We start from the raw sequence: 13,312 nt of genomic DNA, 5'->3' as shown, positions 1-13,312 counted from the left end.
ACTGACTTATTTCAGTCATTGAGAGGGCTTTGCAGGACTGATAGTTATTTTGGTCCATTTTGGCAGAAGATCCAGGACGGGAGCTCATTGATTGACCAAGACTCGGTGACTGAGCAGTCTACCATTCAGGCTGCAGGAGGTCAGTGGATGATTCGGAATGGTTTACTATTCCGTAATGACAAAATTTGTGTACCACAGATCCCGGACATTAGGTCCAAGATTCTGAGGGAGTGTCAGGACGCCCCTTCTGCTGGACACCCTGGGGTACATAGGACACTATCATTAGTGAAACACACTTTTTATTGGCCGAAGATGAAAGGGTATGTAGAAGATTATGTTCTCAAGTGTCAGATTTGTCAGGCAAATAAAGCTGAACGCTTTAGACAGGCTGGGTTGTTGCATCCTTTGCAAATCCCAGGTAATAAGTGGGAAAGTATTTCCATGGATTTTATTACCGGATTGCCTAGAACACATCAAGGCCATGATTCTATTTGGGTTGTGGTAGATCGCTTGACAAAGATGGCTAGATTTTTACCGACCCGGAAGAATATTACAGCTACGCAATTAGCTCGGCTGTTTATCGAGCAATTGTTTAGACTGTACGGGTTACTGCAGGACATAGTCAGTAACAGGGACTCTAAGTTTACGAGTGACTTTTGGAAACTTGTTTTCGAGAAGTTGGAAACAACTTTGAATTTGAGTTCCTCAGATCATCCTCAATCTGATGGCCAGACTGAAAGAGTGAATCAGATTTTGGAGGATATGCTTCGAGCATATGTATCCAAAAGACAAAGTTCATGGGAGGATTATCTTCCTATGTTAGAATTTGCATATAACAGTACTAAGCATACGAGTACAGGGTTTAGTCCTTTCATGCTTATGTACGGTTTTCAACCAAGATCACCTGTTACAGTAGGATTCTCAGGACTTCAGCATGATGCAGCACGTAATTTTTTGCAAGATATGCAGGAAATGTTACAAGTTGCAAAGGAATCTATTAGAAGTGCTCAAGACCGCGACAGGTTTTATTCTAATAGACATCGTTCACCTAGAGAGTTCTCTGAAGGAACGATGGTGTATTTGCGAGTTCCGAAAGATTCCGCGACTTTACGGACAGGTCGATCTCCGAAATTATCCCCTAGATATTGTGGACCATTTCGTGTTACACGACGGATTGGTTCAGTTGCATATGAATTGGATTTGCCTTCTCATGTGAAAGTTCATCCTGTATTCCATGTCAGTAGACTTAAGGAAGTACTGGGTGGAGCAGATCAGTTAGTTACTCCTCAAGAAATTATAGATGTCCAGGACATGACATTTGTTCCGCACGAACCTGAAAAGATTCTTGGCTTTCGTGAACGAAGATTGCGTCATACGCTTATCACGGAATACAAGATCAAGTGGAAGGATCGTGTTGAGGAGGACGCTACATGGGAGACATTGACTTCTCTTCAGAGAGATTACCCTGGCTTTTTAGTGAGCTCAGGAGTGAGCTCTTAGAGGAAGGGGAGTATGTCATGTGCACAGTGGGTATCTACCGTGTGCTATACGCATGCAAGACTAGTTTCGAGGCTTGGGGAAGCTTGGAACTAGGCAGGCTGATTGACGAGCTGAGTTAGGGAAATACTAACGGGCGGGCACCCAAGTATGGACGGGCGGGCGGCCAAGTGTGGACACCCGATGACCGGCCAAGAGCCTATAAAAGAGTGGCCAAGGTTAGTTATTGTATTATAGAGAGTCTCGCGAGTTTGTGAGAGCTCTATGGTCTTGGAGCCTGGATCTAGTGCAGACGTGCACCTGCTTTATGCAGCCAAGGCCGGCAGCAATCTCGAGGCCCGCGAGGGCAGCTTCGCGGCGGTATGGGACGTCGTGAGGAGGAGATTAGTCGGTACGTCATCCTAGTTAGCTCAGCTCGTGGCTCGGTGGGGACAGCCAAGACTGTGGGCTCGCCCACGGCTGTCATGGTTGGGAGGTGAGTCAGGCCTGCACCCCCTTGCTTGTTTGTTGTTCGTTTGTTTGCAGGATTCGAGTTTCGAACCAAGATCGATCACGAGGGGATCCGTGGGGATTTGACAATGGTCCTGTCGGGACCGATCTCGGTTTCTGCTGCCAGAGGATTTGGTCTGAGAGGATCCTGCGTTTGACGCGGGAGCTTGCCCGGAGAAGCGCGACCGGAAGGACTGTTGTCCAGAATATGGTTGCCGAGAGTTTGGTTGTCTAGGATTGGGATGCTGGGGTTGGCTAGTCCCATTGGGTCGATTCCGCTGGTAAGAACGGGCGTCGGAGGAAAAGTTCCTGGGAGGACGCTTGTAATCACTAATGCGCTCGACATACGAGATTGCTTCATCCAGGGTGGTAGGATTGTACTTATGGACTTCGTCTTGGATCGTGGGTTCAAGCCCGTCAATGACGCTGTGAAGCTCGTCAGAGGGGCTGAGTGTCTATCTCGAGAGCCAGTTTTTGAAACTCTGAGATGTACGTGGCCACGGAGCCAGTTTGACTCAGGCGGCGGAGAGAAGACCTGGCATGAAAGTTCGCATTGGCAGGCTCAAAAGCCTTGCGAAGAGCACTCTGGAATTTATCCCACGTCAGAGTAGACTTGCCATCTGAAATCCTGCGTCGCCACCAAAGGAAGGCGGTATCTTTCAAGAGGATACTAGCCAATGCCACCTTGTTATTCTCGGGCAAATCGGTATTTGATGCCACGTAGACATTTCTGTACAGAAGGTGCAGGACCTGGGATGGTGAACTGGTCCCATGTGAGCCTAGTCCGGGACGAGTCAGCCAAGGATCCATCTCAGTCGTCTGAGGTCAGGTGTGCATTGTCCTGCACATGAGTCCAAGGTCAGGTGTGCACTGTCCTGCACATGAAACAGTGCCAGTCCTGTGAGTCTCCCTCTAGAATGATGTCAGTGGTTCTGTGTATCTGGTATGGTACCGGATGCCAGATAACTGAGTAGATAGTGGTTAGGACAAGGGGCCAGCCCATAGGGCTACCTCGGATCTTAGTGTGGGCATGTAGAACCACCCCCATGAGGGCCAGGAAGGCCTAGGCTGAAACCACCAGCCATGGAGGAGCTGTAGGACAGCCCTAGGGCAAGCTAAAGGCAAAATTCAGGAGAAAACAGCCTTTGCATGGCTGTAGGGCAGGTATGGGGCAGCCCATACAGGCTGCCCAGCCCTCTTGAGGTTTGGAAAAGCTGTGCCCAGCCCATCAGAAGCAGTCACATCATGTCCAGCCTTTTAAGGAAAAAATGCAGCATTTTATGTGAATATTTTCAGCATTTTATACTGAATTTCCAGTCGTGGGAGCATTTAATGCTGGCCGACTGCAGTAGTTGGTAGTACTGGCTGACTGCTGTAGTTGGGCTAGTATAAAAGGGAGAGCCCACAATCCCATTCATTTATCTCATTCTCCACCAAGAGCTCAAGCATAAGAGACTAGACAAAGCCAGGAGGGTGCTAAGCAAAGAGGTGAAGGATTCAGGTCAAGGGCAGGGTATTCCCTGCCAAGAAAAGGTCCAAGATTGCTGTATTTTCTTTCAGTTTTCTCATCATTCTAATAAAGCAAATACACCATCCGTGGTGGGGGCCCTACAGAGACTAATTGGGACCCAATACTGTGTCCTCTCCACCTCTCTCTCTCTCTCTCTCTCTCTCTCTCTCTCTCTCTCTCTCTCTCTCTCTCTCTCTCTCTCTCTCTCTCTATTTTCTGCACTTCTCCTTTCAGTTTGTGCGTTAATTTCCGTCGCGAAAAGAGTGCTGAATTCTGAGTATTGAAGTTACTGATTCTTCTCCGAAGCTTCCGCATATTACAGTCGACATGCAGATTTTCAAGAAGGAGATTTGGTCTTGTTGTATGTGGCACCTCACCGCTACAAAACAGTGAAGTCAGTTTTTCCAAAGTTGCGACCTCGCTTCTATGGGCCTTTCAAGATTCTTAAGAAAAATTCAGTTGTCAGTTACAAGTTGTCAGTTACAAGTTGGAACTTCCACCTTCATGGGGGAAGGTTCATCCGACTTTTCACATTTCTTGGCTCAAATAGTATGTTCAAGGAGATTCGCCTGTTCCAGACTTATCTTCATATGTACCAGAAATTGAAGATGACCATATTATCCTTGTTCCAGAAGTAATTCTTGACGTGCGACAGAAGGAAACAAGAAGAAAGTTGACTACAGAATTTCTTGTGAAGTGGATGGATTTGGATGAGTCTGATTCCACTTGGCAAATAGATGAAGACATGCAGTAGTACCCTAATCTTCTTCAGGAGTTCTTTGACAAACGGATGTCTATCATTTGACACATGGGTTTTATTTTAAATGGGAGGGAATGTCACGATTGTGACGTATGTATGTATCAGATCCTCTCTTCATTGCTGATTCTTGTTGCAGATGCAAAGAGTAACCAGCCAAGGGAACCCCTACCCTTGACTGGTTGCGACTCTTCGCCAAAGGATGCACCTCTTCATCGAATAGCTACATCCCTTCGACGAATGGTTGTATCCCTTGATGAATGGTTGTGCCTCTACATCGAATAGACACATCCCTTAGCCTAAAGTTGTATCCTTTCGTCTATGGTCATCTCCTTTCGTCAAAGGACATGCCTCTTCAAATGTGTCTCTTCATCTCCTATATAAGAGACCTATTGTACTCAGTTTAATCAATTCAATTCAATCTTCTCTCAAGTGTTCTCCTGAAGTCTCTTGTTCTCTAAGTTAAGTACTTAAGTAGTAATTAGTACACAATATGAGGGATTAACAACATAATCCTCACACACTTTGATAGATATGGTCTTTATGTCCACACTTGAAGCACTTGCCCTCTTTTTGGTATGAATGGCTTGCCCCCGGGCTTCATTTCCTTGCTACCTTCTTCCTTTCCTTGCTTTGTCTGCTGGCTGCCCAGACAAGCAACTAGCTCGATGTATGCGCTTCCACGCTTAGAAAAAAAGCAGCAGCTGACAACAGACAATGAGATGACATAACATGATAGAACATCAGCCATGCGAGAGGATGCCAGTTACTTTTTTTTCCGAGAAAAGATCCTTTCATTAGTTATAAAAAACGCCCGCTGGGCTGCAAAAAAACTCTCCTGCTCATAAGAAGGCAGAGCAGAGATCCAATCAAGGCAGCTAGGGAGACTCTCCCTAGGTGCAAAAAAGTACAAATATCAGTACAAATAACTGAGAGGCTATATCATACAATAGGAGGGGGGAAAAGCCAAACAGGTGGCCTGTGATGCCAGCGGGGGGTACCCGCGTGTAGTGTATAGAAGGGGCCGCTGCGCCAAGTGGTGTGAAAGGCCTGGCGTTGCAAGATCACCGCATCCGAGTCGCCCCGGATGTGGTCATACTGTTCTCGCAGGGTGTGGATCAACTCCTGCCAAATCCCCCGAACAGTCTCTGCTGGTGGCTCCAGTCTTCCCTCAAAGGCCCTAAAACACCGGGCTCTCCAGGTGAACCAGATGGTGAGGCTGCTAAGGAGCTCCCATCGTAGATCCCTCTCCTGTGTCCAGCCGGCGGCGGACGAGAAATCCGGTGAAGGAACAAGGCGAGGCTGGCCCCTGATGAATCTGATGGCCTGGCTGTCTTGCTCCGTCTCGTATCCCAGAGCAGGCCCTGACGAAGTCGACCAAGCAGCGGCACCCCACGTATACATGCCCTCTGGAGAGAGGGGGGCCAAAATGCGCAGCATCCTTAGCCAAATCTGTTGCGCCTGTGGACAGTCCCATAGGTAGTGTCTGTGTGTCTCCAATGGGTGGCCGCATCGGACGCAGGCCGCCGGAAGACCACTGTAAACAAGCCACGTGCCAATTGCAGAGCCCCTGTGGGCAACCAGCCACTGGAAAGTCGAGATCCTGCGAGCCTGTCGACTAGCCCAGAGCTTGGTCCAAAAATCCTCTAGGAACTCCTGTGAGAGTCCTTGTAGCCGCCAATGCTCCGATGCAGCTGGAGAGACCATCCTCCTCGTAGTCAAAATATGCCTCCCCAACCGAACAGTGTACTGGAAAAAGGTAATCTCTGTGGCCTCGGGGGACGCATAAGGATCATGCCACTCGTACTCGCTAGGGTCCCACTGGAGCCGGGCCAAGGGACGCGCAGCATATGCCCATATGCGCCAATCAGAGTCCACATCTGCAGGGTCTGGATCAATATGCCACTTCCGGGAAGCGGCGGCCACTACCCGTATCCTCTGAAAGATGCACTCTGGAACCAAAGGCGACTCCGCCTGCACTCTCTGAAGTTTGCCCTCATCCTGGATCTCATAGTAGAGGCATCTACCATCCTCAGTGCACGCTCTGACAACAATTAGGATCTCCAACTGTGTAAAGGCTCCCATCCACCATGGGGCCACTGGCTCGAAAGGCGTGAACCACTCCTCAGTGAGTGCCTCCTGAATGTCATCCCTCATAATCAGCCCCCCTCTGAAGTGACTCAGCCTCTTCACCTGGACCTCCTCTGGGAGACTGCAGAAGGCCTGCCAGTCTCCAAAACTGCGTGTTGGGCCTGCCGCCAATGGTCCCCAGGCTAGACGAGGCCGAGAACCCAGCATATGACCCTGCTCAGTGCATACCGCGGGGCTCCAGATGAGCGGCTGTCTGGCCTGCTCCTCATCACAAGTAGGAGGTCTCTGAGAAAGCCCCGGTCTCAGCAGCTCCCAAGCTCGCAGGATGCTCAAGGCAAATCTGTCCTCCCATCCTCTACTGAGGCCTGTCCTCCTCATCTCTATGAAGATCCATCGTATCTCTGGTGCCCAAGTGCCCCTGGCTGGGGGAGCCCTAGCCTGCAGTCGCTGAAAAAGAAGCTCCTTCCAAGGCTCAGCGCCTGGAAGCAGCCCCTGAACAATAAGCTTCCCCAATAAGGCTCTACTCTGATCAATTGGATCTATAATGCCCAAGCCCCCCCCCTTGGGCCAGCGGAAGAGTAATAACTGCCCAAGCAACCTTAGACCAAAGAAAGTTCCTGATCAACCTCTGTACATGGCTGATGCAAGAGCTCAAGAAAATCCAACAAGACGTGATGTACCACATGGTCGCTAAAAGCACCTGATTTGTCACCACCACCCTCCCAGCCAAGGATAGCCGAGCTGTACTCCAATACAAAAGCTTCTTCTGAATGCTCAAAAGAAGCGGGGCGATCTGCTGCTCAGGTGACAAATCAAGTCCAATCTGGCATCCCAAATACCGCACTGCTGTGCCAGGAGGAATCCATCTAAAACCCGGGTCTGGGCTCCATGCTGGAGCGGGAGCGCTACTGATCCAAAAGGCCACTGTCTTGCACCAATTGATCAATGCTCCCGAAGTTGCACCAAAAACATGTAGCGACTGCTCTGCCCTCTAAAGATTGGCCTCCTGGCCATGCAAAAACAATCCCGTGTCATCAGCAAACTCAGAATCGAGCAGGTCCTCACCGTGGATTGGGAGCTGGAGTCCTCTCAAACCAACCTCCTCTACTGTCAGATACATGCTCATAGCCTCAGCAAAGAAGAGAAAAAGAAACGGGGCGAGAGGGCACCCCCGACGGACTGATCTGGTCAACTCAAAACTCGGCCCCCGTCCTCCTACCATCAGCACCTGGCTATGAGCTGTGGAATATAGAGCCGCCACTCCTCGAATCCAGACTGGCTCAAAACCGAGGCGAAGCATAGTGCCCTCTAGGAAACCCCAATCGACTCTATCGTATGCCTTCTCAAAATCGAGAAGCATCACGACCAGGTCCTCACCGAGAAATCTAGCTCGGGCCGTCGCCTCCCAGAAGGTGTCAATGTTGTCAAGGATACTGCGCTCCTTGATGAATCTTGTTTGGGTAGCATGAATCAGCTTCCCAAGGAAGGGCTGGATCCTCAAACTCAAGGCCTTCGCCAGGACCTTGTAGACAATATTGAGGATCGTAATAGGTCTCCAATGCCGAATATCATCAGACACTCCCTCCCCCTTGGGGATAAGAAAGATCAAGCCCTCTGAAAAGCTCTGTGGCATCACCCCAGTGTCCAAAACATACTGAAAGCCCCGGCGGAGGCGTGGCCCCAAAAGGTCCCAATAGCGCATAAAAAAGGCAGGCGTCAATCCGTCCTCCCTAGGGCAACTATGGCGCGGAAGGACCCTCAAAGCCTCAACAAGCTCATCCTCTGAAAGGCTCTCACCCAGAATTGTGCGCATGCGATCTGTGACCCTCCTCTGCACATGGGCCCACACAGTCTGTCTGCAAGCATCACGTGCCTCGGTGGCTGGCTCCGCTGAAAGCAGGTCTCTATAGAACTGAGTGGCAATGGCTCTAATCTCCCCGAGCTCAGTGGCTAACGATCTGTCCTGTCTCCTGAGCTGGCGTACCCTTGCTCGAGCATGGCGGGGTCCGGTAATCTCAAAGAACTCCCCAGTCACTCTATCACCAAGCTGCGTCTACTGTGAGGCCTCTCATGTCTCTGCTCCTTTGCCTCTCTAACCTCCTGGTGTGCCTGGCTCAGTTGGGACGCCACCCACTCACATGTAGGCTGCTGTTCCTGAAGGCACTGGAGCGAAGCAAGGCTATGTCTCAAGCGACGCTGTCGCTCTCGTGTCTCTCCCAGCCGTGTCAAGGCTACAGCGTGCAAAAAAGAGCTAAGCTCGATGAGTCCCTGGGCACACTGGCCTGCTGCATCCAAGTCAGAGCTCTGGCTATCATGCCATATCCTCTCAATGTCCTCAGAAAGAGCTAAGCTCGATGAGTCCCTAGGCACACTGGCCTGCTGCATCCAGGTTAGAGCTCTGGCTATCATGCCATATCCTCTCAATGTCCTCAGAAAGATTGGGATCTGTAAGTATCCTCTCTGGGATCCTCAACTACAAGCTGGTCTCCCATGTCCTCTCCTCAAGTGTCAAAATAACTAGCGCATGGTCTGAAAAAGAGGTGCCAGCGAGAATGCCAACGGAGCCCCCACGCTCCCCGAACGGAAGCGATCAATCCGTGATAGATTAGTCCCTCCTTGCCGGCGATCCGACCGAGAAAAACTAAGACTGTCCTGAGAGCGGGAGAAAGCCTCATGCTGCCCGCAGTGTCATGCAAAATCGCTCCCAAGTTGCAAGCTCTGTGCCGTGCACTGTAACATGATTGCCTCCCACCCTATCGGCCGGGTCCTCAAGCATGTTGAAGTCTCCTCCGACACACCAATGTGCGGCCTCGGGCAATGCATCTGTAACAAGGGTCCAGAACTCTGCTCTGGCACTAGCATGGTTGGGCGCATAGACATTGAGCACGCCAAAGAGCTCATCGTGCATCCTCAGAATAACATACTGTGCTCTACCAGGCACAATGACCCCGCGATCCACAATGGCCTGCCGCCATACATCCGCAATGACCATACATACTCCTCCCTGCCCACCCAAGGGGCCAAACCCTGCAGACCAGAATGTGTCCCATCTACCAGGCATCACTGAACCATATCTCCGAATCCTGCTCACTCAAATGGTGCTCCTGCATCATTAGAATATCAATACTGCCCCCAACCAGGCATCTCTGAAGCTCTTGCCTCAAGCAACCACGATAACGTACATAGTGTGCGCCGCCAAGGCCCTGTACATTCCATGAGATGATCCTCATGGATGACCTGCTGAGGTGGAGGCTGTCTCAGCCATACAGCGGGCCTTCGCAAGCGGCTTGGATGGAGAATAGTCCCCATCCGAGCGGCTACGAATCTGCCCACCCGGTGTGCTGCAAGAATCTCGGATCAGGTGCCAGTGGCTGTGTCCCATGGCGACTGCCTCCCGCTCAGAGAGAGCAACCTCGTGTATGCATACATAACCAGGGTCGCGTGCTAGGTCTGCCACTATGCAAAGCACCAAACGTCGAACCCCGGAGGCATCCGCACTCTCGATATCAAAGAAATGAGCCAGCTCCCAGAGTCGGCCTATCACGTCTGTCATCTCCAGATCGCTCACATGGTGAGAAAACTCAACTGCTTGAGTCTTCAGAATGCTAAGAGCGAGATCCAGAGTCCACTCCCGGTCTCTAGTGCCACAGAGAGGGAAGGAGAAGTCCACCGCTGAATCAAGTGCCTCCTCCCCTCGGGCCGGAGGTATCACCACATGAACTTTGATGGGTGCTGGCTCATGGGGGCCCTCCGCTCCAAAAAGCCATGTGAAGGAGTAGTCAAAAGCCTCCGAGCGCTATCTAGTGTCGAGACTACTCAGCCGACTGCGGATAGAGGATATCCGTGAAGCCGGAATCGGCATGGTAGGTCTCCTCTGTGGTGCTCGAGCAAGGTCGGTGCTTAGTGCCCGCCGGACTGCAGGTGAGCGCCAGGATACTGCCAGGGCCTCCCGAGGAGCTGAGGCGAGCGGAGGGGGAAAGGGGGGGGGGGGGGAGCCGCTGACAAAACGGGAGCGGGAACGGGAGGAGCCGAAGGTGGAAGCGAGGCAAGAGGGGGGGACGGCGGGGGAGGGGGGGGGTGGGAGCGAAGGAGGGGGTGCTGGCATCTCCTGATCCTCAGTCTGCGCTGGGGTCTCCTTCTGGAGGGGAGCAAAGCTGTTCCTCATTGGAACCCAGTGATGCTGAGACTGTGTGACTGTTGCTGCATCGGTCTCTGGGCATGCTGCTGTGGCTGTCTCCCTCTACGGCACCCCTGTCCAGGCTGCCAATCTGAGGTCTCTGTGGGCTGAGCAGGTGTCCCGGAGGCTGCCTGCCAAGCCGCATTTGTGGGCGGGCCATCGGGGGCCTGCTGTTGCGGTGAAGGTTGGGGTCTCTTGCGAGGGCAGGCCTTGGCCAGGTTGTCGACCTGCCTGCATATAAAACACTGGTTCGGGAGCCTTGAGAACTCCACTCTCTGATCGATCCCACCCCCGCCCCCATCCTAGGTAGCTGAATGACCTTCGGAAGGGAGGAGATGTCAGGAACCAAAACTCTGACCGAAGGCAGGCCAGCTGCTCTAGCCACCACTGAAGCTGCTGTGGGGCCAGTCTCAAGCACCGATCCCACCAATGCTCCTATCCTAGAAAGGAGCGGAAGGTACTCGCGGCGTAGTCCAGGGAAGCAAACTGTGACATGGAATAGGCGCTCTCCTTGCTCGGCCGTTGCTGGGTCGAAGCCATGCTGCCAAGGTCTGAAGAAGGCCCGAGCGCCCCTGATGTCAAGGGGACTCATGGCTAGGACCTGGGCCACGCTCTGGGCTGTCTGGAACTCAATCTGGTAGTGTCCGCGGCCTAGTAACTGAACGTCCAGGATCTTGCCCACATCTGCAAGAAGGCGGGCCTGGAGAAGATCCCGGATCTCCCCTTTGCTGGGGCAAGTGCCGACTATACGGCAGATGGTGGAATGTGCCTGGAGGCGTTCCACCTCTGCGGCGAGGCTCGCTTCCTCTTCTGGCGAAATAGAAAGCCTAATGGGGGTATCCTCAGGGGCGGGCGAGGGGGCTGCGGAAGAGTCCCTCTGAGGTGGGGCAGGAGGAGCCTCCATCAGTGTCTGAAGCTTAGTCGAAGGCGAAGCGAAAACGGAGTGTCCTGCCAGAACCGAGCTGCACCGAGGATGCCAGTTACTTGGTTTAGGCTCATTTCAGTTGGTTGGGTAAACATGAATTTTGAACATCTTTATGTTGCTGGGCCTGCAGGTGACCTTCTTAGTCTACAATTGCGTTAAGGAGGTAGCTCTTTTTTTTGGGGGTTTTTTGTATGCCTTACAGCAGGTTGCACTCGCATGCATACATCATGGATGCATCTGCAGCCTGATCCATGTGACATTAATGAACTTGTAATGCTTGAGAAGCTGGTTCAGTTTGTTGCAAAGGTTTTAGACTGTCCACTCTTTTCATATAAGATGATCTATCCAATGTGAATGGACTTGTTTTTCAGGATGGCTGTCGAGAAAATGTCTTGTTACCCAAGGGTCATGCCCTGCCCTCTGCAGATGACTGGTGCACAATATGTATGGTGGAGCCCCTTCGGAGCGCTCCATCAGTCCAACTCATGTGTGGGCATGTCTTTCATTTTCACTGTGCAAAGAAAAAGCTGGAGGAAGGTTTTCCTGGTCCAGAGATCACTTTTGGCTATCTTAAATGCCCGCAATGTTCCGAATACATGGAACATGAAAGCCTGAAGAATCTTCTGCAGAAGCCTTTGGAGCTGTTGAATCTGGTACGTTTGTATACATGTCAGGTTTTAAAGTGTTGGATAATAATACCCAGCCTGGTGGTGAGGGGTTTTGGCTGCCAGGGTAGGAACCTGGTTGCGAATCTGCACAGCCTACACTAGTGCGGTGCCTGTCGCCTAAAAACTAAAATCACATGCTGTCACATGCCCGTCGCATAAACCTAAAAGTTAGATGGTTGCAGATGCATACTACAGCTAAAAGGAAAAAAATACAACCATTTTTTGTGGGATTCAGGTGAAAGAAAGAGCTCTGAAAAGAGTGAGGATGGAAAAATTGAGTCTCTCCATGGAGCCTGGAGAACTTGAAGCTTATGCCTTGCACAAGTATCAGTATTATTTATGCTGCAAGTGTCAGAATCCTTATTATGGTGGAAATCGCGATTGTGCTGTAGATGTGTGGTAAGGCTATATTGACCTAATCTTTTTTGAGTTTCTTTCCCATTGTTATTCCATTTCTCTGATGGTGTATTCTTCATTGCAACTTACTGAGTAGGTTGGATGACCATGGAGACAGAAATCCACACAACCCCCTCGAGCTCGTATGTGGGGGCTGCAGTGCTGCCATAAGCGACCACATGGCTTGCAATAAAGGCCATGGGGAAAAATATGTCGAATATAAGTGCAGATACTGCTGTGCAGTGGCAACTTACTTTTGCTTTGGCCAGATTCACTTCTGTAGTAGCTGTCATCAAACTAGACCTGATGGCAATCCATACTATGTCCCAGAGCCATGTAAAGGGCCTCATTCATGTCCCTTGAAAGTATCCCATGCACCCAATGGCAAAGAATACTGTTTGGGCTGCTCTATGTGCCGCATTTTGAGCCAGTGAACAGAAGTATGAGAGCTAGGCGTATGAGCTTGGTGGGCTCTGCTTTTGTGACAGCACATTGTGTGAATGATATGGCGATGTAGATACGCTGTAATCAGGTACTGCAGAAACATTCCTGTTTATTTTGTATAGAGGGCATCTTCATGAGGTGGTGGTCCAACTTGCAAGCATTGTAGCAAGCACGTACACTGAACTAGTGGTAGCTGATATGGTAGAAGACTCTTTTAAGCATAATACCTCAAGTCTTAGCTATCTTAGCTATGGTAAATACTGAGCTGTTGAATGAACTAGATTAGTGCATCGTCTACACCAATCCTGTGCGTGAATAGCAGATGGCTTTTTGTTAGGTTACATCAAGAGCTATGCAT

At 50.9% G+C, this 13,312-nt stretch overlaps 1 protein-coding gene across 2 annotated transcripts in view; it reads left to right on the top strand.

Annotated features, from left to right (window-relative positions):
* LOC147610219 (uncharacterized) overlaps positions 1-13,090 on the top strand; it is a 31,573-nt gene extending 18,483 nt beyond the window's left edge. For both annotated transcript variants that reach the window (XM_086786444.1, XM_086786445.1), the window contains exons 3-5: positions 11,818-12,099; positions 12,350-12,513; positions 12,608-13,090. In XM_086786444.1, the coding sequence (XP_086642570.1) occupies positions 11,818-12,099; positions 12,350-12,513; positions 12,608-12,944 (783 nt within the window). In that variant the 3' untranslated portion in view covers positions 12,945-13,090. The remainder of the gene's footprint in view (positions 1-11,817; positions 12,100-12,349; positions 12,514-12,607) is intronic.
* The last annotated feature ends 222 nt before the right edge of the window (positions 13,091-13,312 follow it).

The sequence above is a fragment of the Cibotium barometz genome, chromosome 49 (genome assembly GCF_041138505.1).
Source record: "Cibotium barometz isolate CiBa-2024 chromosome 49, ASM4113850v1, whole genome shotgun sequence".
NCBI lineage: Eukaryota > Viridiplantae > Streptophyta > Polypodiopsida > Cyatheales > Cibotiaceae > Cibotium > Cibotium barometz.
The sequence above is the reverse complement of the archived record's forward strand: the minus strand, read 5'-3'. Positions and strand labels throughout refer to the sequence as shown.